The sequence below is a fragment of the Neolamprologus multifasciatus genome, chromosome 11 (genome assembly GCF_963576455.1).
Source record: "Neolamprologus multifasciatus chromosome 11, fNeoMul1.2, whole genome shotgun sequence".
Taxonomy (NCBI): domain Eukaryota; kingdom Metazoa; phylum Chordata; class Actinopteri; order Cichliformes; family Cichlidae; genus Neolamprologus; species Neolamprologus multifasciatus.
The window spans coordinates 24767676-24793266 of NC_140449.1; the positions used below are offsets into that span (position 1 = coordinate 24767676).

At 41.9% G+C, this 25591-nt stretch overlaps 2 protein-coding genes across 2 annotated transcripts in view; both read right to left on the minus strand.

Moving 5' to 3' along the window:
• Positions 1-10372, minus strand: part of cadm4 (cell adhesion molecule 4) — a 159106-nt gene extending 148734 nt beyond the window's left edge. Inside the window, exon 1 of the mRNA XM_085178782.1 lies at positions 10277-10372. Coding sequence (XP_085034908.1) covers positions 10277-10349 — 73 coding nt within the window. The 5' untranslated portion in view covers positions 10350-10372. The remainder of the gene's footprint in view (positions 1-10276) is intronic.
• A 2306-nt stretch (positions 10373-12678) lies between these two features.
• LOC146508577 (CD166 antigen) lies at positions 12679-24334 on the minus strand. The gene is made up of 7 exons (XM_085178783.1): positions 23985-24334; positions 23238-23359; positions 22457-22667; positions 21178-21323; positions 19019-19163; positions 15355-15499; positions 12679-14374 (listed from the first exon to the last, which is right to left on the minus strand). Exons 1-7 carry the CDS (start codon positions 24034-24036, stop codon positions 14287-14289), a joined length of 909 nt encoding a protein of 302 aa, XP_085034909.1. The 5' UTR covers positions 24037-24334; the 3' UTR covers positions 12679-14286.
• Between the last annotated feature and the right edge of the window lie 1257 nt (positions 24335-25591).

The window sequence follows — 25591 nt, forward strand, 5'->3', positions numbered from 1 at the left end:
TCCATCAGCAAGCAGTCCTGGCAACAAAAAGTCCCCTTTCCCCTTCACCAAGTCTGTCTTTCCAACTATCATTGCGTCTCCCTCTCACTACAAACTCTAAGTAACAGTTGGAGCAGATGCATGCGGACACATGCACCTGGATCACAGAACTGGCGGGTGTGTGTGGGCATAGGCATGGGCATTTAAGCATCAACGAGGTTAGGCACAGAACGATAGGAGCACAAGGAGAGATAAAATCATGGTGAGTACAAAGAAAAAGACAGCAAGTCAGTGTTGAGGCCTTTAAACCAGCTTCACACTGTGTGAGAATTGGGAATGAAGGATAAAAGAAAGGCAGCCAGAAAAAGAAGAACACGGCATGAAAAGGTGGAGAGAGAATAAGTATAGCAATCAAGTGGGAAAAAAACTGGTTTTGCTTGAGAACAAAAGGCAGACAAGGAGTGCTACATGCATAACAACAAAGCTAAAAAAGTGAATGTGCATTTAAAACACAATCACCAGGTGTGTCCCTCTATTTGTCTGCAATACTCTAGAAGCTTAGAAAAAGGAGGACAGGAATGGCATTTAAAAAGCACAGCACAAAAAAACCCCGCTGCAGTAAGGAAGTCTGAAAACTCCAAAAGCTCACTGGAGTACTTGCAATGTTTGTATTTGTGTATATGCAAATTTAGGTGTGTAAATTAGCGCAAGTGCATGAGTCAACTTGCCAACCTGTCTCTCTGCTTTGATTCAAATTTGTGCACATTTCTGTAACTTAACCACTGATTTACAAGTCAGTCATCATTTGGGATCAACCTGCTTTTTAATTACGAGTGGTTTATGTTTGTTTTTCATTTCCCCCATAAGCTCATAAATTGTTTTCCTCACCTCAACTTAAAATCGATCTCCATGATAAATAAGCATCGTTATAAATGCATATACAAGTAGTGCTGTCGCAACTAAAATTTGTGATTGCATGTACACACACACACACACACACACACACACACACACACACACACACACACACACACACACACACACACACCCCTTTTGGTGTTTAATTGCTCAGTGGCAAAAATATGATAATGGCTGACTTATTATGATGTAAAAATAATACAAATCTAATTAATGTTATAGTCTGTGCCTTAAAGCTAGGGCTTTATAATTGTTTTAGGGGCATACTTTGCTTTTGTGTAACTTCTCTGACTAGCACAGAGGCTGAAATTCATGGCTATTTTTAATTGTTAAAAGATTTAATTAATCTTTAAAGATCAGGACATTGTTGAAATAGAAGGTAGGGTAGACTGGATACTGATACCCAGGAAAAAATAACATTTCAAAACCACTAGGGAAAAAAATTAAGAAGCAGTGATAGTGAAATTTCGCTGGACAAATTTGCAGCATTTATTTTTTCTAACAAAGTTTGATTGTTTGGATTCAACTCAATAGATCTGACCAATCAGACTTCTGCATTTGGCGAAATATAAGCTGATGGTGTAACACGTACACCAGTACTGAATGTACGAATAGTAAAAAAAATAATAATAATAATAAAAAATGTAAAAACCCACTAGTTTATCTCAGACACACAGCTAGATGCTGCTCCAGGTTAATCAGCTCTCTAAAATTATTTCTATGTCTTCTCAGATGTGATTCCAAATCTGCCATCAAAAGCTCAAATTTCCCCACTGACATCCTTTAATATGTACAAAAGTGGTCGCAATACAACTTCAACTCCTGGATCAAACTATGAAATTCTCCCTGCTACGTTCCTGTGAGAATTGTAATATTTTCCACAAAAACACAACACATTGGTACATACATCACATGACAAGTTTAGAAAAAAAAAAACAGGCAACTAGGCATAATAGGCATAGGCATTTTCCACATGATTAGGCAAAAATAACTATAAAGGCAATAATATTTTAAGGTTTTCTGAGTTAGTACTGTGCTTCTGGTGAAGTTGTACCATATTTTTGTTGCTGATCAAACAGAGTTGATAAGATAGGCCATCCATGTTTCTGTCTAGTTGATCCAATACTTATTCCTGCTTCAATCTCAGACAAAATAACACTTTTCTTTCATCAATTATTGTGTTATCCTGTGAAATTAATAAAGTCTATTAATGTTACAGACAGGCAGGACTGATTTTTACTGCCAGCAATAACATTATCTTTTTATTTTTAGCCACAGCCACGGGCTGCTACCTTAACAATAACAAAGGCTAATGTGGCTATTAGGTAACTGCTAATAGTTAAAGAGCTAACATTAACATATGTGACAGCCTGTTAACATTTATGATAGCTATTAAATACTTTAACGTGGCTGAAACTGGAGTTTTAATGATCTTACGAAGTTTCTCATATACTGTTGCTCAGTGTTGGTAATGAAAGAAGGGGCTGTGTGAAGCTGCGTGCCACCTTTAGCAGGCGAACACAACAATGTGGGTATCTAAACAAATCAGACAGTCATTTGGTATACACACACACACACATATATATATATATATATATACATATGTGTGTGTGTGTGTGTGTGTGTGTGTGTGTGTGTGTGTGTGTGTGTGTGCGCGTCCATAAAGGTCATTTTGTACTATGTACTGCATAGCAACTGGAATCTTGGACACTGAAACAGATAAAGCTGCTCTGATAAACGGAGGAGAGATGGTAGACCTCATGGCCTTTGGGATGAGAAAAAAATAATCAAGAATGAAAGCACATTCCTCCCTACAGCTTCCTTTTATTAGTTTCTCAAGCAATAAAGTAAGTTACTGTATATGCAGTCAGGAGGCGACAGTGCCGTACTGTGTGTTCTGTGGTGCCTTCCAGACTGTAGGATCTACGGCATATTGCAGACACAAAAACCTCTTGCTGTTCACGGCTACATGGATCAAAAGAGCTAAAAATGACTTTGGTACCATCCACAGAACCCCACTGGCCCCCGCAAGCTGCTTCACAGCTCAATTCACCAGTACTGCCCAGTGGGTGGCAGTTGCTATGAACCACTGTTTCTCTGCAACTGCGCCCAGTGCCCTAGGCCTGTGTCAAGCTCATTCAGTATCATTGCCTGTAAGCCTGTTTCTCTCTTCCACTTCTGCAATGGCCAGAAAGGAGAGCCATGGTTCTTGTGTGTCCAATGATAAAACTATTCATCAAACAGAAAGAACATGTCTGTGTCAAGTCAAGCACCACCTCAATCTACTGGCGATGCTTAATGGGAGATGAGGGGAGAGGGGTTGTACCTGTTAACAAGCATAAGGTGAATCAGCAGTCATGCACTTAAACGCCCCTTCAGCCGCTCGAGAGGAAATGAATCCTGGGAGAGAATCAACCAGAGCTTTCCTCAAGGTCATTGGTGCCTGGCCACTTTTTAAGTGGCCTTGCCAGCTCTAACGGTCTTTGCAGAAACAATCGTAGCACCAATCCAATTTGGCTCAGTTTCTTTTCTCTTTACTTCAGTGCAGACGGCTGCATTGCCTCACTATTGTTTTTGCCCTGCTGAAAGCAGAGCATGAATTGATGACCTTATGAATCTCAAAAGAGCCTGGCAAATCATTGCGGTAAATCAAGCACCAGCACATTAAGCATGACTGCAGGCTCTTTCCCCCTAAGTTTCTTTCTTTTTCTTTCTTCTTTGTGTCCATCTCTTTCACACTCTTTCCTTCCTACGAGCACTTGGGGATATTGAGAGCAGCCAACTTTTTGAGGATTGTTTTCATGTGCTGCTAATTAATTGCCTGTAATTAATGGTTGTTTACGGGTTGCTAATGAAGTGGATCAAAGCCTACTACTCCTGATGTGGAGGCTCTTGTCTTAGGCTGTAGAAGGAGATGAAGAGAAGAGCAGACAGACAGAGACAAGCAGCGCAGAGAATTGAGGGGTGATTCTGACAGTATAGCGCTAACTACGGTTGAGGCTTTTTTTTTTCTTCAGTACCTTTATCAACTATCATTTGGCTTCTGTGCAGAACAGAGCTGAGCAGTCTGACTTTGATCTATCGGCAGCTGCTGTTATCACTGGTGTTATGTTGAATGATAGCATTTGGTTTTTAAAGTGGATACAGTAAACTGCAATGTGTACTTTTGCAACATTTAGAAAAATACTCTATGAAAACCGTTTTGCTTCCTAAACACATTTTTAAAGCAAACACCCCTCTTTCCACACAACTTTTAATGTTTTCAGAAAGCATTAAACATTCATTAACACGATGAAGCTTTGATGATGTTTGAAATAAAGGAACAGAAATGCCACTCCTGAGGTTTCTGTAACCACTGTATCTGGCTCTATCACTTTATCTCTGTCAGACATGGTCTTAGCGCGAATGAATTTGCCACTCGTGGGAGAGACATTTTGCGAGCTTTCTAAGATAGAAAACTCATCCGAGACCTCTCCAGCATTGTTGTGACCGTCTTCTGAAAATCTCCATCTGATTTCCCAGTAGATAGTGCGCTGCTTGGCAATTTTCAGCATCCGACAATCTCATCAAAGCAAACCTATTAATGGCAATGATATGAAGAAGGATTCTAAATGGCAGACAGATGAATAGCCCTGTGCGTGTGTGGGTGTTTAATTCTCCAAGCCGAAGCGCCATGTAGCTTTGCTGAAAGTGGGAGGACTGTCCACGAGCTGCTGGTAAACAATTTCAATACTTGTTTGCCTGCGTTTTTGTGTGCATGTGGGTGTGACAGTGCATGTGCATGCTGTGACCTCATCGATCATGACACTTTGCCTCTCAGGTGTGGTCACCTACACAGTGCCTGCCCGCGCTCGCTTTTCTCGGTATATTGCCATCCATCTCTCTGTTTCTCCTCTTCCCCCTCCTCCTTCTCCTTCCCCACATCCTCTTCTCACATCAGCACCCTCTACTTTTCTGCTTTGGCCCCACCTACCTAATCTCTCTCTTCCCTCCTTCCTCACTTTTTTGGCCCCATAGATCAGTCATACTGCACCGCAGGGATTGCTTTCTCTCTCTCCCTCCCTTGTTCTTTTTTTTTTAAACACGCCCTTCCATTTTAGAGCTGAAATCCTGCAATCATTCACTCGTTTGTTGGACTTCTCTCTGCCTGACTTTCTCCTCTGCTCTGTTCCTCCCTGCTCCAGTGGTCTGTGACGCAAGCCCCTGGCGCTTTCCCTCCCCCTCCTTGCGGTCTTCCTTCGTTCTTTTATACACTGTGCAGCCAGCCATCTCTCCCCCTCTCCCCGTAACCCTTTCACTCTCCCTCTGTGACCCCATCAGTCCCTCAGTGCCCCAGCTAAGGCTGGTCACTCTTCATCAGCTAGCCTCCATTGGACACACAGACCTCCCAAAAGCAAAGGGAAATGGGGTCTTGTTGGCAACATTTGTGCCCAGCCTGACAGTTTCACCTAGGTTTAAGTTCATTTCTGACCCTCCTTACCCCGACGCGAGCACCTAATTACCAGTCATCCTCTCCTCCTCTTGTCTCTACATCAAGTCTTCCAGACGGGATGTGTATTAGCCTCAGCACTGCCAGAGTACACAGTTTCCAACTCTTCAATTTTAGGCACTTGCCCTCTTCAGCTAAATAAGGCTCTCTCATCCAATCACAGCTAGTGAGGGCTCTGTTGCAGTGCCTGAGTGGGGATAATCACCTTGGTTACTGGCATTACCAGAGGCTGCTGTCTGGCCATGTTAGCGCTGCGCCCTGCGGGAGCTGCCGAAACAGGTGTCACAGCAGCAAGGAAGGGTGTTAAACAAGCCCAGGGCCAGGCAGGAGGCATAAATGTTTACTCTTAGTCATGGAAACCATGTCACCAAAAGCAAGGAATGTTCCCCAGAATGGCATTAGTGGTTCAAAGTGGGGTTTTTTTTACGTCAGAGGACTGTCTCTTTCAACTTTGTCTCTTTTACCTGTCTGCAATTCAGGGTTAGCTTCCGTTGACATAATCACACCTTGTGCTCAGCAGCTGCCTTTGTCAGTATTCCCTAAAAAGCTACACAAAGACAATCACTTTTTGTGACACAGTCACAGCTTCACGGCAAAGACAAATACACATCGAGAGGGTTCAGCATCTGGACAAAAGTTGCTGGCTCAGGGGACACGAGGTCGCAGCATGGGCAGCTGGACCCAAAGAGGCGATCTACTTTTGCACTGGGCCAGTCAGTTCAGAGAGAGTTAAGAGTATCAGATTGATTGGCAGGCTTCGAATGCCAGCAAATGGAGGAGACGTCCTTGGCATCCGAGTCAGCATTAAAAACTTCAGCTGCAAAGTTGGTGAAACGCCAGTTGTTCTCAAAGAGCGACACGTAAGGACGACATAGATCACCATTATGATAATCACAAGCTGCACTGTCTGGGGAATAGTAATGGGAAGGAGATGAGGTGGCAGCCATAAAGAGTGTTTCTACATTAGTGCTGGCCTGATTAGATTGACAGAAAGTTTCACTAATGGACGATTAAACAAATGGTCAAATGAGATATAAGGATCCAATTACCAATTGGCGTCTTTGTGTGCCCCTTTCAATCATTGTGCTTCATGTGTTCTGTTTGCATGAACTTGTTCGTGAGGACGCAGCAGAGTGAAAACAAGAGCTGAAAAAAGGCTGAAAAAGGGAACGCTTAGTCATATGATGTGTCCCTGCAGGGATATAGAGGAACTTGCTCCTTCCTAGGTCCTTTTATTTCTATTCAAGTGAAAACAAAATCCTTTTTGAACCTGGTATATAATACTGGAAGAAGTTACGGAAATGTATTTATTGTGTGAAGCAACCGCAGATAAAAACAAATGAATTATGGATTGCACAGAAGACTGGAGGGCAGATTAGGAGATAATTACTGTAAAATACATCACCTGTACTAAATGGCGAACCTCGAAACCTCTGCTTCTGAGTAATGGACCCATGAATGCCCAAGGGAGAATAAAAGCAGCCCACACTGAGCTCTGTAACTCTTTCAATTGTGACTATCCCAAAAAACGATACAGTCCAATTTGTTTATGGAGCTTATGTTGAGCCAGTTGTTCAGCTGAGATAGTGGGCCACCCTGTCAGGACCCTTTAAGAATGCACTGGTTGATCAAACATGGCCACGCGCAGCAGCAACAGGCAGCATATTTTTCCTTAAAGAAAAGCTCCTTTCTGCTTCTTCTTTGTTGACAGGCATAGTCTGCCAAGTTCAGGTTGTCCAATTATTTCGACCTACAAAAGGCAGGGAATCTGAGGGGGGAAAGAATTCAACGCTGAAATCTGATTGTGCACTGGGCTTTAGATATTCACCTTGAACCAGCAGATGGCAGGGCAGAGAGCAAAGAAGGGTGGTCTAGGTCTTCATAATTAAATTGCCAAGAAGTTTATCTTATTTACGGGGAGAATTATGCTCCAAGGTTTGGATCAAAGGATAAACCTTGGCTCGCGGTGAAGACATTTTCAGCACATTAAAAAACAAAGATGCTGAAATAGCAAGCCCAATGTAACGTGGAAGAAAGTAAAAAGGCAACGTTAACTCTGGAATGATGTAAACTGTGCCTGACAAGCATCAAAATCTGCACTTGAGTTCAGACAAACTCTTGCATAAGCAGTAATATAACTATGTTCAAAACAGGTAAGCTGTCTATAGGCAAGATGTGTGTGGATGTTTATATGCGTTCCAGCATTTATTTGAGTGATCATATAGTATGTGTCCATATTTTTTATTTTTTGTGGGTACTGCATTTCCCTTGATGCTTGTGTTTACACGCCAAACCTCCCTTCTGTGACTCACAGCGACATTGATTTATGCATGGCTTCACTGAGTGTTTGTGTGTGTGTGCATATGCACACGCGCACTTGCACACACCAGCTATAATTGGTATTCAAATCTCCTCCCACAAGTACGTCCAACTGCTGCCGTTTTTCAGCCACCAGAGTCCCAGCCAAGGTCCAAACAGGATGATGGGGAACAAGCTCAAACGGATGGCTCTCATTGCACACATTCAAATAAACAAATGGAGGTGATTTAATGCACACTGCGATAAGGGAGGTGGTAATGGCGGCATAGGAGAGAAATGGGGATGAGTTGTTAGAATGGAAGTGATGGAGGGTAGCGATTAAGGGTGGGCACGAAGCAGAGGTGGAGTTAACAGCATTTGTTACTGTACGTGCTTTGCAAGTTTGGCCTGCAGCTGCTGTTGATCAGACACCTCCACAAAGCCAGGCAATCTGCGCACAAACATACAGCACTGACTGTGTGTGCATGTCCCTCAGGCCTGCCCGTCAGACACACTGTGAAGTCTTTCTGCCTTTCTTCTCTCACTTTTCCTTGCTCCCTCGCTCTTTTCTGCCTTTCTTCCTCTATCCATCTTTCCATCCCTCTGTCTCTCCCTCCTCCTTCACAGAAGCACCAAGTCTTCCAGCCTCGCTATCTTCACAGCAACCTCTCAATCTATCTGTCCACTCATCCATCTATCCACCCAGTCTGTCCATATCTATTCTAGCATAATAACAACTGCCAACCCTCTATAGCCTCCCACCTTTCCCTTCTTTCAGATTGGTGGAAGAAAAATAACCGAGACAAGATCTTTATTAAATCTCTTTTTTCCTAATGCAGACACAGCATTGGTGCACATCTGCAAGGTTTTTAGAAACAGACCATTTTTACTCTACCTCATCTCCCTCTTTTCTCCACCGACCTTATGCCTGTAACACCCCTAAACTCCCCAGCCTCCTGTCTCTCTCAGCCCCTGTCAGAGGCTAGATTAATGACAGTGATCAGTGAGCAGCCCCCAGCTGAGGTTGCCTGCAGCTTAGGCAAAACCCTGCACTGTACGCAGCACACACGCCCATGCACACACACTAATGTAAAGCACATATACTTGCAACACACACATATTCATAGATGGGTGCCCAAACCCACAAGCACAAACCCCATACACAGTGAGAATAACATACAAATACCTATAGCTCATGCATACCTTAACCACCCAGTGTTCATTAAACACATACATACACACAAACACACACACTTTCTCCAAAGGAAAAAAATCAATATCTATCAATATACTGGCTCTGGTGAGGTCGGTATTAGTGCAGCCACAAAAATGGCTTTGGTAAGGTAGTTCTTCTTGTATACAAGAGACATCAACATAACAGCACCGTCCAGGTTTGAGTGTGTCCATGCCTCACCAAGCACTTAACTATTTCACTGCCTCAGGTCAACATAAACGAGGGGTCGCAGAGTGCAACAGCCACAGGACACAAACCAGCGGAGCAACATTTATGTGCACATTGTCATCATCAATCCTCCTTCGTCAAAATCACAGAGGCTTCAGATGGACTTTTCTTTTTGAAAGTTTTATTTCAAATTGCATCCAAACAAATCCCACAAAGATATCCAGCTGAAGTTCTTCAGAGGCTAATCCAAATCCCCATATTTTGCAAATGTGGCACTTAAGAAGCTACTGAGTGACCATAACTAGCCAGCTACTGTGTAAAAGAAGTAAAGCAGGACTATCCCAACCTGAAGTGTTCCAGTGATGGTGATAAAAGCAATACAAAACACTACAGGTACTGTTACAAGTTGCTGCAATGCATTGTTAGATGTTATTTTATCTGATAAGGGGGAGGCTCAAAGGTCTTTACGGTCCCTCACCCTTCTCCAGAATATAAAAGCAGTAACAAACACCACTGCCGCTGCTGATGTCTGAGACATGTCTGGTCCACTGCGGGCATTTGTTATGAGCTCTCGTGTGTTCTATGAGAATATTTAATCGGAGCTCTGTGTGTGTCGCTGCATTCACAGGCTGCATAAGTCACACGCTCCCATTTCCCATTCCGCCACAGACAACAGCTGTAATAAAATGAATCCCAACATCAGGAGAAAATGTAAATTCTGTGACGCACAAGGGTTGAGAGAGCATTGGCTTCTTTCATTAAATATTCATGCATGGTCGAAAAAAAAGTGGCCACCTTTCACTTTTCTTTTCAACGACTTGACATTTTAGGGGTCTTCCCAGCGAAGCAGTTCCGAGATGTGATTAGGACAATGACTCATATCCATGTAACAATACAGCCCCGGCTTCCGCAAAGGGCATTGACTCTAATTACCCACTGAGAAATATTAACACCAGTCCACAAAACAACAGTAAACTGGCAAATCTGCACGTGTTTTGCTCCGTGGTGCGCTCCTCCTCCTTCCCGTCCAAGTGCACAGTAAGTCAGAGTGGACCCGGTGCATTTTAAGCGTTATTCAGCTTCTACTTAGAGGACTTAGATAAACTTGCACGGAAAAGCCCAAACACATCGAGACGGCGTGCCACTCTTCCCATTCACATCACATTCGTTCACTTTCATTTGAGCCTTACCAGTGTTGAGCAGCCAAGCCACTGTTACGATGGTTAGAGGGACGCAGTAGTTCCACACGGTCGCGAAAGCCATCGCGGGTATTCCCCTCTGATATCTTTCTTAATATTCCTCTTCCTTTGAGAAATCAGAGTGACATGAACCCGCAGGTTCACCCTCCGACAGCGCCTTTAGCGTCTATGTGTGTGCGCGTGTGTGTGTGTGACAGGGCGCGCGCGTGCGACTGTGCGTGAACGAGTGTGTGCTTTGTTAGGCTTTCCGAGCGTAATAGCAGGTCTTTACATAGTAATGCTCCCCTCTCATACACACCCACTTTCTCTCCCCCTGAATCCCCGAATATGACGGCTTGGCCGGTTTTTCTTGGTTACTTTACATTGTAAATATATTGTAAAGCTTGCCAATTGGGCGGTCCTGGATGTCTTTCTAGCCAATTGCAGAGAGCAGGAGCAGGTGGAGGGGTGTGCGGATGTGAGCAAGGGGCTGGGTTTAAAAAAAAGAAATGGGCTATCCAGGAGGAGAGCCGGGGAGGCAAGAGGGGCTGCGTCTTCCAGTTAATTGAAATCAATTCGCTCTAAATGTGATTGATAACCAGCATTAATTTTCCGACTCAAATAACCAATTTATTTCAAATTCCACCCCAAGGACTTAAAAGATGCAAGGCACGCTGATTAAGATGACGGAAATGAATGGTTCTTATTGTTCAAATTTAGGGACAAGTGGTGCAAAAAAATGTGGCGCTTTCTAAAGTTGACTGTAGGGAGGAAAACGCAGCTTAAGAAACGCGATCATTTGAAAAATGGCACTTCGTTTGAAATTACTGTTTGGCTGTTTGGTGGTAGAAACTCAGTGAAACTCAGTGCCAAATCAGTCCAAGCAGTAGCCTCTGGGTAGTTTGAGATTCAATTCTATTGCAGAGGCTGCTTTGAATCCAATTAATGTGCATAGGACTCATCAAGAAGAACAAGAAACAGTGTAAGCTGTTAAATCACCGTTTACAATGGTAATAGCTCGGAACAAAAACTTGGGCTAAGGATGAGCCGGTGTTTCTGATCATCTGTAGTCAGGGCTTATTAGGTTGTGCTAAAGGGGCTCTTTAACTTTACCCTCATGCTGCGGCCACAGTTTGCCCATAATTGTGTTTTCCAGTCAGAGAGCGCTGGTCCATTATGAAAATTGTTTCTCTCTCCACATCTCTTTTTGTCCCCCCTCTAATCTAGTGTTTACTATGGACTTATAGCATCCAAGGCTTGAAGGCATCTTTTTGAAACTGTATCTTTGGCGCCCCTCTCAGGTAACTGCAGGGATGGCACGTCACACGTCTTAAATCTGCTTCCGCCTCTTCTGACAAGTCCTCCAGACACTTTGGTCAGTTTAGTTTGAACAGTCGGGAAAGTTCAAGCAGCCAGAGCACCTGGGCAGTCTGTATTAATATTAATATTTCTACTCTTGACTCCCATAAAGTTGCTTTGAACTCTTACCCCTTAGCTAACCTATATTAATGGATCTGTGTTAGATCAGGTCCCAGCTTCGGGGTCTCTCCACTGAGGGATCTTATTACTCGACACAAGTTTTAACCTTGTTGTTTGGCGAGGATAATGTCTGCCCTACTCATTTCCCAACCCATTTTTCCCTGTCTGCCTCTCTGCGAGTGTTTGTTCCCGGGTTGGCAGGGAGTCTGTGGCAGCAGCTCCCCCGCACCAGATGGGGCATTGTCAGGAAGTAATGAGGGGAAAACACCTGCTTCTCTTGCGAACTCCACTCCTTCATTTTCAGCCATTTGACACAACATATGCAGAATGCACATACAAACTCAAGTGACCGTGACGGGAACAGCAGTAGTCAATGACACAGTGTTACAAATGCCTGGCACTGTAAGGCATTAGTCAGTGCGGTGTCACGTTTGGTATAAGTCACCTTTAGATATTGGTTTGCGGGCACTAAGGGCAGCTAGGGTACTAGACAAACTGCGGACATAAGTGAGGAGCTATTTAGCTTTAATGCCACAGTACAGATCTGCATCCTTATCCGGACAGGACCTTGCGTGCACCAGACAAAACACTTTTAGGAAATCTGTATGCACTGCACAGCACCTAAGCTGTTGTCCGGTGCTTTATCCATCGAGACACTGTCAAGGTCAAAATGTCACTGTAAACTTCACTTCCCTCTCTCCCAACCAGAGCATTGTACCTAAGGGAAAGCTCCAGTGTGATATTCCTGATACATAATTTTGTGTCTCTTTTTTTTTTTTTTGGCCAGACATCAGAAGCCCCAAGACCAAAATCCACAAGGGAGCACAGAATGATTTACTCATGACTGACTCAAAGGCCAAAACGAAATGGTGCTCACTGGCATTTAACATTCAGGAGAGCATTTTAAATTCACAACATTGTATTTTTTCTCCCCCCCCCCCCTATGAAGTATGTTTCTTTCCCCCCCAAGTCTTTCTGTTTTGGTTATAGTCTCGCTGTCTGTTGCTTTCACATTCCTTGGGTTGACCTCAGACATAAAGCAAGCAGAAGTTTGTAGAGTTGGAGAAGAAATACAAGGAGTCTGTAAAATGCTAAACAAAGGAAGGCTGCTGCTGCAGAGCTGAGCTGTACAGGGGGCTTGAATAATCAGTTTAATAACATTATCCTGGCTGTGCTCTGTGGCGCATGCACCCGTTAATGGAGTGTCAGTGTTAAACTGCCGCTTTGCCCATTATTAACAACGGCCTACGGTCAACCACACACGATAATAAAAACCGCATAAAACCCAACATAACTTCAACAGACAAGCGTAATGAAATTCTCAGCATTATGAGCACGGTTATGGTAATAAGCGGTGGTGGTGGTGAGGCACAGCGTTAAGGGTTACAAGGCAACAGAGGAGAAAATTAAAAAGATGAAGTTGTAGTCTGTGATGCTTTTTTTGGGGAGGGGTTGGGTGGGAGACAGAGAAGACTAATCTAGTCTAGTTAAAATAGAACTTACTTGTAATGGCCAAGACTGTCTGCCCTTACAACTGACGGGAAAGCTTTCAAGGTTACTTGCCAATGTGATTATTCACATTATGAGAGTTTCTAGTTTGTGAATGCAAGTCCATACACGTGTATACAAACTGACTGAGGGCTGAGTTCTCTGCTTATGGGCAGATGGGAATAGAGGCAAGAATGCACATGCACAGTACTCTGAGTAAAGGTCATCGCTTCAAAGTAAGGTCTTTCAGACCGAAGAGGAAGGTTGGTAAACAAGCTGATGCGAGCTCGAGATGGCATTGGATCGAGAGGATGTGCGGCCAAGCAAGCATGCATGTCCGGCTCTTACCATGTTGTCAATACTCCTCACCCCCTTTAGTGTCTCTTAAATGGAACAAAATCAATGGCACACTGGAGGATGGTAAATAATATTTTCTGAAAGCCATTTAATACCACAGAAAATCCCAACTACATTAAATTAAATATCCGAGTGCAATGTGCTTGAGAGCTGTCACAGTAAAGAGATTACAATAACCTTCTTGAAGACGCTTTGAGCTGGTTCTGCTTTGGAAAACATGAAGGTTGAAAGAGAAACAAATCAACAACATAAAACCTTGTCCTATCACCCAAACGATTCATTCACAATACACAGCTGAGCAATTATGTGTGCAACTGAAAGAAGAAAACTGAATGTAGCATCTTTATAGCGCTGCGAGTAGAATCCTTATCATCATTTTCTAAGAACGTAGCCCGCCATTTTTCACACTGCAGTATACATGAAAGGAAAATTGCCCACCTTTCTATCCAAGATGCAGAACTGCAGCGTGCGCTCACAAGCCAAGCTGCTCAGGCTCTAAAGCAATCACTTGCCCTTCAGTTGATTTTTTTGTTTTGTTTTTTTAAATACCCAACTCGTTGCTGATTTTTATTGTACTCTGCCCTATAATGTCTCCCAACATACCCATTTACTGCTTTATGACATTCTTTATTTTTTATGGACAACAACTGCATCTCGCTCCATCCTTTCATCCGTTCTCCTTCCACCTGCCTCTGCAGTTACACCAGAGGTTGATTGTCTCCGCAGGTGGAGGGTAGGGACTCCGAGCTTGCTTTGTAGATCGGCTTTTTCTGAGACCGGTCATCACTGGAGAGAGGAAGAAAGGAGAAGAAAGACGAGCATGATTATCAGTATATCGATCTCTCAGTAGGTGCTCGAAAGGTATAAGTGAGGAAATTATAGACTAGAACCAAGCACTGGAAGCGCACCTGGCTGCTGATATGAAAGTACATTATCCTCTCTTGCACTATCTGTATCTATTTGTACACACATGCTTGTATACTCAGCACAGGTTTGTAAAATTTAGTAGTTGTTTTTAGGCCACTATAAACATGCAGAACTTCTGATTGCTGCAGAATCTTGTTAAAAGTCTGCCTTTTGTAACTGTTTTTTATAAATCTACATGGAAAAGAAGTTAATGGGTAAAGCTACATTGGGTCACGGTGCACATTAAGGCACTGTCAGCTTTCACGATTAATGGGAGTTCCACTAATTTCCTTATAATTGCTATAGCCTTCTTTATACTTTTACACTAGACAGAGAATTTAACCTACTGTCATAAGCCCAAGCTTTTGGCGAGTAGGAAGTGCATGGGAGCAAAGGGAGGACGAAAAAGATCAAGGATGAGGTCAAGTGGATCAGGGCTTCTGAGATTGAATTTAATATTCATGATGGTAAATGCCTTTTCAAATAGGTGGAAGTCGGCACATATGTAAAGATTTTTTTTTTCCTTCCTCTCTTTTTCTTTTGAGAGAACAGTCAGAGAGTGAAGCATACACCAAGGTGCACACTGCCACACACACCTACACTTACACGGTGACTGAAATGACTTTGGTTCACATGATATCACACTAGACAGAGTGAGATTTTGTGGAAATTGCTGTAATCATTTAAAAAGCTATCCTCTGGGTAACAGGAGGGGGAGGGTGACTAGATAAACAAGCACAAACGTTCTCTAGCACCGAAGACACATAATCCATCAAATTGTAACACGCTTTAAAAAGATCACATCTAAAACAAAGTGAAGACTTAAGATGACAAGACACAAACACGCAGTTGTTTCTTACATGGGTCCCTTGCTGGTCTTGGTCTCTTTGGCTCTGCGGCACAGGAATACAATCATCGAGAGGATGAACACCACAAGAGCTACAGCTACTGCCGAGATCATCAGCATGAGACGGCCATCACTTGTCTCATACCAGTGGGCATCCTCTGTGGGACAGACATGAAGGAAAACATGTATCACACGGAATGCGAAATCAGCAAAACTATTCACATTCTGCCTCCAGGCAAAGCTTCTAAAGGCAACCTTATGCTTGTTTGTGATAGAAAAGACTGTATTCCTCACAGTTCAAACTGTTACAGCCTTATACACAGCGCTGATCTTCAAGAAGCCTGCTTGTTACAATTTGCAAGAACTGGCTGATCGGCCCTGTTATGTGCGCAATTTCCCAATTTAATGGTAATGTTTGGGGAAAAAAGAGGGATTTTTCTGAATCCAGCCTTTAGAGCTGCGGATATAGTAAACACTGGAAAATTACGATTACGAGTATTGGAGGCAACAACAAATACATGCTGTGTGGGTTCTCATATATACATACACATACATACATACATACATACATACACATACATACACACACATATATATACACATATATATATATATCTTCCTTATGTTAAGAGGATTTGTTTGTCAGCTGAAGCCCTGCGGGTTTGCACGGGGAATGTTTGTTTAGGGTTTGTGTAGCCTTAAAGCAACAGAAGTAGCATGCAGTGTTTTCTCACCCCACTTTCAAGGATGATTAAACATTATTCCAGTATTTTGTTTTATTTTTTTACATTTTAAATTAGTGTGCTTCAGAGAATGTACTTGATGAACTGTGGAGCACAGTGACCAATAAGTCAATTGCAGAAGTGACTTGATAACTCTACCATAAAAATAACATTCATCGGGGGCGACCATGGCTCAGGTGGTTGGGAAGCGCATCTGTAACCGGAAGGTCGCCGGCTCTCTGTCCTGGTCGTTGTGTCCTACCCCCTACTGGTGTTGGCCAGAGGGGCCGATGGCGCGATATGGCAGCCTCGCTTCTGTCAGTCTGTGGCTACAACCGTAGCTTTCCTCCACCAGTGTGTGAATGCGAGAGTGAATGAATAGTGGCATTGTAAAGCGCTTTGGGTGCCTTGCTATATAAATCCAATCCATTATTATTATTGGCTTAATTGCATTTTTACAGATTGCATAATTTCAACTATTGGAACTATAAAGGCTCCTACTGGGTGAGAGAATAGCATTTAAACACTGCAGTGTATTAACAGTTTGTAATCATTCACAGATCAGCAATGAAGACGATGAAGACTGATGAGTTTCTGTTAATTGGATTAGCTATAATGTTGTAATGGAATTACTTCTGTACTTGAAAGCAACCATCATGTTTCATGAGATTAAAAAAAAATCACTTTATCAATCATGCAGATTTTAGACAAAGGCAAAGTGAGACTGTGCAAGCGCCTAAATACCTAAAGCTGAGTACAATGTGAATGCATGCAAGAATGCATTGATTTGCAAATGAAACTAAAGTAAAGTGATTTTTTTGATTATTTTTATATTTGGAAAAATATAAAATATTTATATCACTTTATTGCTAACAACAACGTCATGTTTATATACATGGTGTTGGATTACCTTTTCTCTTAACAACACTCTAAAGAGACCAAGTGTTGTTTTTGAAGCAAATGTTTTTTACTTTTTTTCTGGTTATGGGATTTCGGCTGCACAGGGTCTCCCTGAACTGTTGGGCTTTTAATTTAACAATGTTCTAAATGTTTGTTTGTTTTTGTAATGAATAGCAGGTCTGAGATACAGGCAGGCCAGCTTAACACCTGGGTACTTTTACTACATAGTCATGCTGTTGTAATGTGCAGAATGTGGTTTAGCAGCGTCTTTGTTTCCTGAAAAAGTCATCTGGATGGCACCATATGTTGCTCTAAAACCATTATACACCGGTCAGGCTTCATGGATCTTTACAGACTTTAATGTTACCCATGCGATGTGAACTAATGCTCCACTGTGCACTGATAAAAAGCTGTGGGGAGATAGATCTACCTTTAAGATTAGGCTTAAAACTTTACTTTTTCATAAAGCTTATAGAGTTAGATCTGGATCAGGTGAGGCTGAACCATCCCTTAGTTGTGCTTCTGTAGGTTCAGGCTGCTGGGGGAGTTTCTGAGCAATTTTTCCTTTCACTCTTGATGTATTTATACACCCCTTCTGTATGTCATTGCATTTTGTCTACTCTTTTACATGGTTTGTTTTGTCCTCATCTCTCTATACTCTCCCTTTTCTTCCCTCACTTTTCAAACGGTCACAACTGCTGATAACAAATACAACTGAATTGAACAAAAGCGAATTCAGTGTTTCCTTCCCATTTGATGTGGTGACCACAACTGTCAAAAATAATTTTTAATTTGGATTCAGTGAACCAGATTTTGGCCCAGAAAATTCTGCATCATTTATGTGCTTCATTTGTAAATTCATTTCTTTGCATGGTAGAGTTTTAACTTGCAAACTATGTTTACTAATGATGGTTTTTAAAACTCTTCCTGAGCGTATGCAATGATTTCTACTACAGAATCATGTCTGGTTTTAGTGCAGCGTGTCTGAGTAAGGACCCTAACTTAATTCAGTATTGGATTTCAGATGATAAAAATGCAAATTATTTGCAATTTTATGTTGACCGCTGAGTTTTATGAATGATGAACCTCTCCCCCATCTCTACTCACGAAAGATTTGGCATCTCTGTGATGCTCTTCTTATACTGAATCATTTCATTTTTTTAACTTAACCCAAACTTGAAGGAATTTTCAAACCATTGCCTTAATGTCCTAACTTTTTTGCATACAGAGCTGACAAAATCTTACACTTTCTGATTCGTCAGTTATTGTCGTCATATATTATACCGTCATTTATACATTATGTATACGTATGATGTCTAAGGGACTATAGGACTTTAGATGTAACAGTGGGAAAATGGCTCATAATGTCTAAATTTCACAACTCTTCAGTAGAGCTCTTCATTTACACACCAGCACTTGATATTTCAGTCAAAAGAAAAAAAGGAATCAAAGGTCAGGTAAAACCACTGCTTCTTATAATTACCCTCTTATCCTTTAAAGTCGAGGCAGTTGTACTATTACCATTTGTTTATGATATTTAAAATGTATTATATCCTCAGGTATGACCTTCTTACATGTTTGACATTTTAGAGGTAATTTCTTTTGGGACTTTGTTCCTCCTTTTTTTTTTTTTTTTTTTTTTTTCTTTTTTACGTGAGGTGTTTTAATAAAATGTCTTTACCTCTCTTTGTTGGGGCGATGTGGCCTTTTTCAAATTTCTTTGTAATTTCTCCTTCAGATATATTAAACCTCAAGCCTGTACTGTACTTCCCATAAATTTAAAGCATCAAAGGTTGGAGTCTCGTAGCTGACAACTTCTGCATACGCTCCTGCTGACGTAAAAGTATCCTAATACCTGACCTTTCTGGTGATATTTGACTGCGAAAAGGAAATGGAACATAATATTTAGTTTTGTTTTTGCTCAGGGGATGTTTAATATTGATGGATGAATTCCCCCTCAGTTACAAGGAAACCTTAGCTAGTTTTCAGAAAGAGGAAATGTAGAAAAATCAGTACAAAGGACAAAAGGCCTCGTCCAGGTAAATCTTTTCTTACCTGGCAGTACAGTAATGCTGATAGTGCGTCTCTTGTTGAGGGACTCCACAGATGGATGCCTAGCGGAGCAAGTGTACTGTCCTTCATCCATCGCATTCAATTTTGACAGTTTCAGTGAAGAAGAGGGCAGAACCCAGTCACTTCCCTGAGAGAGAAAGACATACGGTGGAAAAAAACAGAATGAAAAAAGGAGAAAAATATGTCTACTTACCAGACTGTTCGCAGCCTTAGGACAAACAGCTAAACACATACAAATTAAAACTGCACTTAGCTGAGCGCAAAAGATGAAACGGAGAACATATACTGCCATGTGACAAAAAAAGAGAAGAGAAAAAGGGGAATCGTTTTTAGGCAGACTTGTGCAAGGATGGAAAATGAGAGCAAGTGAAATCTAGACTGGAAGAAACAGATGGACTGGTAATGGGACAGAAAGAAATATCAGCGGGTGTTTGATCCTCAGAGAGCAGCCCCCAAAAGTCCCAAATCAAACGTATTTACCTGAGCAATAATCCCAATGAATGAACACACATCACCGCAAGTCAATAACTCAGATAACACCATCATCCGCAAAGAATGATGCTGCAACAGCACACTGTTAACGCAACACATAATGAGATGGCAAGGGAGTAGGATGAATTGTTGACACAGAAATAGCAGCACTATTATGAGATAGAGCCCAACATGGGAGGAAACAAATAATAGGCCAAACACAAGGATTGAAAAACAAATGAATGTGGAGGAGAGTTTAAAAAAAAAAAAAAAACATTACACCATGCAAATGATTTGGCTCCTGGGAGCTACAGTTCCTGCCAAGAAAGTCCATTTCAATTTGAATGGATCTGAATTAAGAGGATTTCCCATAAAGGCCAGGTCTGGCCAAAGCAGCATTTTGTATGCAAATCCACTGGCTCCCAAAGCAGTGGCCTGTTTCTGCCTCTGTCCTGCTGTCATTACCGGGGGCCAATGTGCCCACGGCGGCTGTCTGTCAAACTGTACGCCACTTTCTACCCCACATCCATTTCTGTCAAACACACAGTGGGCTTGCAGACACAGACAGAAAGATTCACACACACACACGTGCGCGCTCACATAAACTGTGACATGAACATTTTGTTTGGTCGTATTATTTCCCTGAATGCGTAATTCCTTTTTTTCTAATGGTCTCAAGTGATTTGTGAGCACATACAATACTGTTCACTGTCACTTCTACTGGTTAGAATTATTAGTCTTCATCAAAGTGACAGTGTTGTACATTAAATAACCACAAAAAAACTTGATGTATTACATATGATCATGTGGAGGACAAACAGTATTAACAGCATAAAATATCCACTGAATTGGATTTGGATTTGTAAGCTCATTTAAAATCCGGATTAGCAGTGACCCTTTAACAAGCATATTAACCCTAAGCCAACTTATCAAGAGGAATAACAAAAGGGGAAACTTGGCAAGTGTGTCTGCATGTCCCTAGATGTCTTAATAGTTGCTTCATTACACTTCTTACACAAGTTGCGATTTTGACACCTTGAAAGCATAATATGATTTTCTCACTGTGAAGACTCGGTGTATTTCCTGACTCATCAACTTATTCTTGGACTCCATGCCAGTTGTCAGTTTGGCATTTTACACTGCGATGTCTTAATTTCCCTTGGGCAAGAGTTTTTTCACTCAGCAAAGAGCCCAGTTGAATAATTCAATGCCGGTTAACCAAACACTGGAAAAAAAAAAAATCATTAGAAATCTATCCGCATAATTGTTTTCAGGTTGACTGGCTCTTGTCTAGACCTCATTAAACTATTAATCCTCTGTAAGTGGGCAAGCTGCAATCCCCAGCGAGTGGTGTGCCCAAGCCAACCGGTCACTTAAATACAGAGCACTTCTTCTGTGAAGGGGATGGAAAGACGGCGGGCAAGGGGAAACAAGTGGCTTGACAAAGTCAGAAAGGGAGGAGAGAAAACTAAAAGAGTGCTTGAACAAAGGCAAGAAGCCAGCAGAGACTGGGTGAGAATGGAAGAAGACAGGACAGTAAAAAAAAAAGAAGAAAAAAAAAAAAGGTCAAACTGAGAGGGAGGGAGAGAGTGGTGAGAGAGAGAGAATGACAAGTTTCCAAAAGCATAATGAGGGCACAGCCACTGTGCACGCTCCCGAGGTTTTCTCACCTCTTTGTACCAGAAGTAGCTCGGCTCCTCTGATGAGCTGGCAGAGCATTTCACCACCACGTCGTCTCCGAGTCGCACCTTCAGCTCATGTGGGGTACCCAGGTATCCGGTGTAGCCCTCCCTGGACAGTGACAGCTCCCCCATATCTAAGACGCAGTTGGGAATGAGAAAGTGTGATCGGGCATTAATGAAGCAGGAAATTTAATATAAGCTGAAACAACTTTGTCAAGCGTTCAGGTCGTGACTGAACATATGTTTGCAGTGGCAGCAGCTGGTCAACACTTAGATATTTTAAGTATATTTGAGCATAAATGCTCAAGTTTGATTGCCTCCCTGTGGTATAGACTGTACCAAGCGGTCAATAATAATGATAATAGGCTTCATCTTATTGAAGTCTTTAGAGCGGCAATGTTGTGAATAATGGCTCATTTTCTCTTCTATCTCAATAGATGGCCCACGTCCATCCAGCTCTTGGCTTCTTTCCTCCTCTGTCTCCTTCGGTCCTACACTCCATTCTAATCTTTACCTCATATTGATCACCCCTGTGAGGCTGAGGAGCCTATCAAACAACATTATGGTCGATTCGATGGCCACTGAGAAGATAGAGGGCACTGAAAATCTGACTAGCTATGCCATGAATGACATTTCTTGAAGCTTTGCATTGATAACAGATACCTTAAAGCTGGAGCCGCCCCGCTGGGGACACGGCTCTGTTTATCTGAAACTAATAAAAAAAATAAAACAACTGCGGTCGATCTTTCGTAGGTAAGAGTACATATTTGCATCGGAGCTCTACTTCCTGTTGTTTTTGTTGTGCAACCTCTGCAGTGCCATTGTATAGATATGTCTATTAATATTTAATATGTTTTTCTATCCCTCACTGTGAAGAGAGCTGTGTCCACAGTGTCTGAAAGATTGTCTTTACCTCCTGATGGGTGGGAAATATGACGGAAATTGGTTTCGCAGTCTGTTCAATCGTTTTAGACTGTTTTCCGGTGTATATTTAGGTGTTTTGTCCTCGTCCCTTTGTTAGCAATACTAGTAATCTCAAATTGTCCTGCGTTTTCCTTACTGAAAGTGAAATTCAGCAATACCATGCATTATTTTCTACTCACATATTTATCTAGATTTTTGCAGACGCCTATTTGACATGTACAACACACACACACACACACAGACGCTATAAAGATCTAAGGTTAATTATTTGTCAAAAGGAAAACACAGCGTCACAGAGTCATTGTTCCTCACAGCTCTCACCCACGCCACCCGACACACTCACAATGCACTTTGAAGGACAAGGGCAGCGAGGAGTTGTCTGGCTCGGTCACGTTTTCGTCGTTGGACACACAGCGGTAGGGCCCCTCGTAGTACCTTCCTGCGCGGGGAATAGACAGCACTAGCCTGTCTGCGAGCTGCTGGATCTTCAGTGAGTAGAAGCACCAATATCTCTCCATATATCTCTCCATAATGGGACGCCAGCCATGCATGTACTGTTAAAGAGAACGGGGGGAATAAAAAGAAAAAGAGAGGTCTTCTTTTATATTTACTTTTCAGTAATGAAAATTCTCTGCTGCATAATACTTCTTTGAGCTTACATAAGCTCAGAGAAAATAAATGAATATGATAGTTATACACATTAGCAGTCTAAGGTTATACAACAGTAATCACATCCCTAGTGATTTAAAAATGATTTAATTAAACATAAAAAATAAAAGTCACGTGTCTTGAATTATTACTTTGCAGCCATCTGATTACATTTGAAATATCATATTCAGGAGGAAAAGTTACATAATCATTGTCATTACTGGGAATTACTGTGGTGGATCATTTTTAGGAGTTACATGCTATGAAGTGACAATGTTTACTGAGCTTTTGATTGTTATAAGCAAGTTTAATCGTTATTTTTAAAAACGAAATTTAGGAACAGTAAGGAATCATAGCAGTGAGTTCCTTCTCAGGTATACAAAATCTCCAACGTCACAAACAGAGCTGTGACATGCACATCGTGATATTTTTCGAGTGCACTCTTTTCCTTTTTCACCCATCTTCCTCCAGCTCACCTTGGAGTAGACCTCAAAGTGGACCTGGCTGATGTTCAGGTCGGAGTCTGTGTATAGACACTCCAGCGTGACCGTGTCTCCCTCCAAAACTGGCTCACTTGGCCCTTTGATGACCAAAGACGCTGCATGTGGACAGACATAACAGATGATTAAGTGAGAGGTTGCGGAGGTGGGTGTACCTCCTGAACACTGCTTTCAAAACAGCTTCTTCCCGGAGAACCTTGGAGTACTCATAAAAACACCACAAGCACATGACCAACAGGTTTTTCAACTTGACGGATACTGTTGATAACAGATACTGATTCTCTTTCACTTCAGGCAAGAAGTGCTGCATAACATGGTTTACATTTTTTTTTTTCACAAGAACTGAATGCGAGGCTGGCCTCCGCACACTCTACATAAAACATTTAGCTGCTCTTATGCGTTAGTCTCTCGATAATTCTAACAACATTTCCTGTTTCACTCTGTGTGTCGCAAGGGAAAACCTATCAGTGTGACAGAAGAGGAAAACAAAGCCTTTCCTCAAGAGAACAGATCAACTAAGAGACACACAGACAAGGAGACAAACAGGCGAGCAGACGCCACACGATGCCCAGGGGCTTCAGCTGTATGAATATATTTATGAAGAAAGGAAGACCAGAACCCCGCTGAAAGATTAAACCAATATCTCATTACAGACGAGCAAATAATATTGAGCTCTTTGAGAGAACCGCATAAAAGTCTATGAGGAATATGAAAAATATTTACCATAACTGGCATGAATCAGGGAGACCACTGCAGCAAGTAGAAGCGCTTTCATGGCTGTGGAAAACAATATCAACACAAATATCTGAGAACACGTCGTGAGCTCCTGCGCACTTTCTCGAAATGAAAGTTTGCTCAGTATTTATGTATAGGAGGATGTAGGTGTGGCTTTCGTCTTCGTGTGTTTTTCAGGAAGCGCGTTTGAAGAAAAAAAGTTGAAAATCCAGCCAGCGTTTAAAAAAGTAAACAACCAGTCAACACCAAACTATAAATACACGACTTACTGAGTCTAGTTACGTATATGTTGTGACTCATTTGTCACATACACAAGAAGCACTGTAAAGTAAACGCAGTGTAAACTCAGTAAACGAAACAAGGACCGCTACTGCTGCTCCAATAATGAAATTCACTTCGCGGTGCGTCACTTGTCTCTTAGGGCGGTGGAGTCCGTCACGTCTGAACTCGTTGAGGTCGGTGTTTTTCTGCACAAGTTCATCGGAATGTGAAAGCACTTGTGACACGTTACCGCAGAGCGTGCTATCTAAAACCGGGGAAGCACAGCGTTTTACGCTTCATTTTCTCTGACCTTTGATTGATTAGCTGTTAACCGGAGCTGAACCGCAGACTCTGTGGGCCTCAGATGCGCTGACCTACACATGTTCGAGTCATCTGAATACGCGCAGACAGCTCGTTAAAAACAATGCAAGACAGCCGAGCAAAGAGACTACCTGTCAGAATCCTATAAAAATGTTATTTGCTCTCGTGTGCTGTTATGTCTCCATTTAGTAGAATGAACTGGATAAACATAAAAATCCATTTTCCCTAAAAAGCGCCCTGAGGGGGTGATTGGTAATTCATTATCATTGCCATTTCACTGCATATGTTGTCAAACACTTCATGGTTTAATGTTTTTATTGCATGTTTTTTATTGTTATTATTAGCGATGGTGGCCTTTACAGACCGTTGTGTAAATGGGCAGTGGACATTCATGGGGTTTGGGGATATTGTGCGCAATATTTTGAGATTACTGTGCATTTGTTCACTGCGGATGAATAAAAACACCAATAAAGTAAAAAGCAACAACAAAGAAATGTTTTGTTAAATTTTTGGCCTTGAAACAACATATTACTTAAAAAAAGAGAGACTACAGTGTCTTATAAAATTATTGAGCCACTCCTCATTACTTTATATTTTGCTGGGAAAATGGGAAAGAGGTGCAGTTGATTTATTGAAATGTACAAACATACATTAAAATAAAGCAAAAGTTTTTAAAATTAAATACATTCCTTCTTTATTCTTCAACACAACCTGAACTCTGTTCTTTGTGTTTCTATTATGGTGGGCTTTTCACTGCATTGGTAGTGTGATTGAGATCAATTGCTAACACTTTCCAGATGGTATTGCATGGTGGATCAAAATCTGTGTTCTACTTTTCTGTGTTCATAATTCCACCAGTTTTCATACAATCCCCAAACGAACTGGCTGAAATGCAGCCCCAAACCGTGACAGAGCATCCAGATGGCTGAGACACTCACTGTTGTATCGCTCTCCTGACCTCAACTGCACATATTGACGAGAAATGAAAATTTTCAGATTCTGATTCATCACTT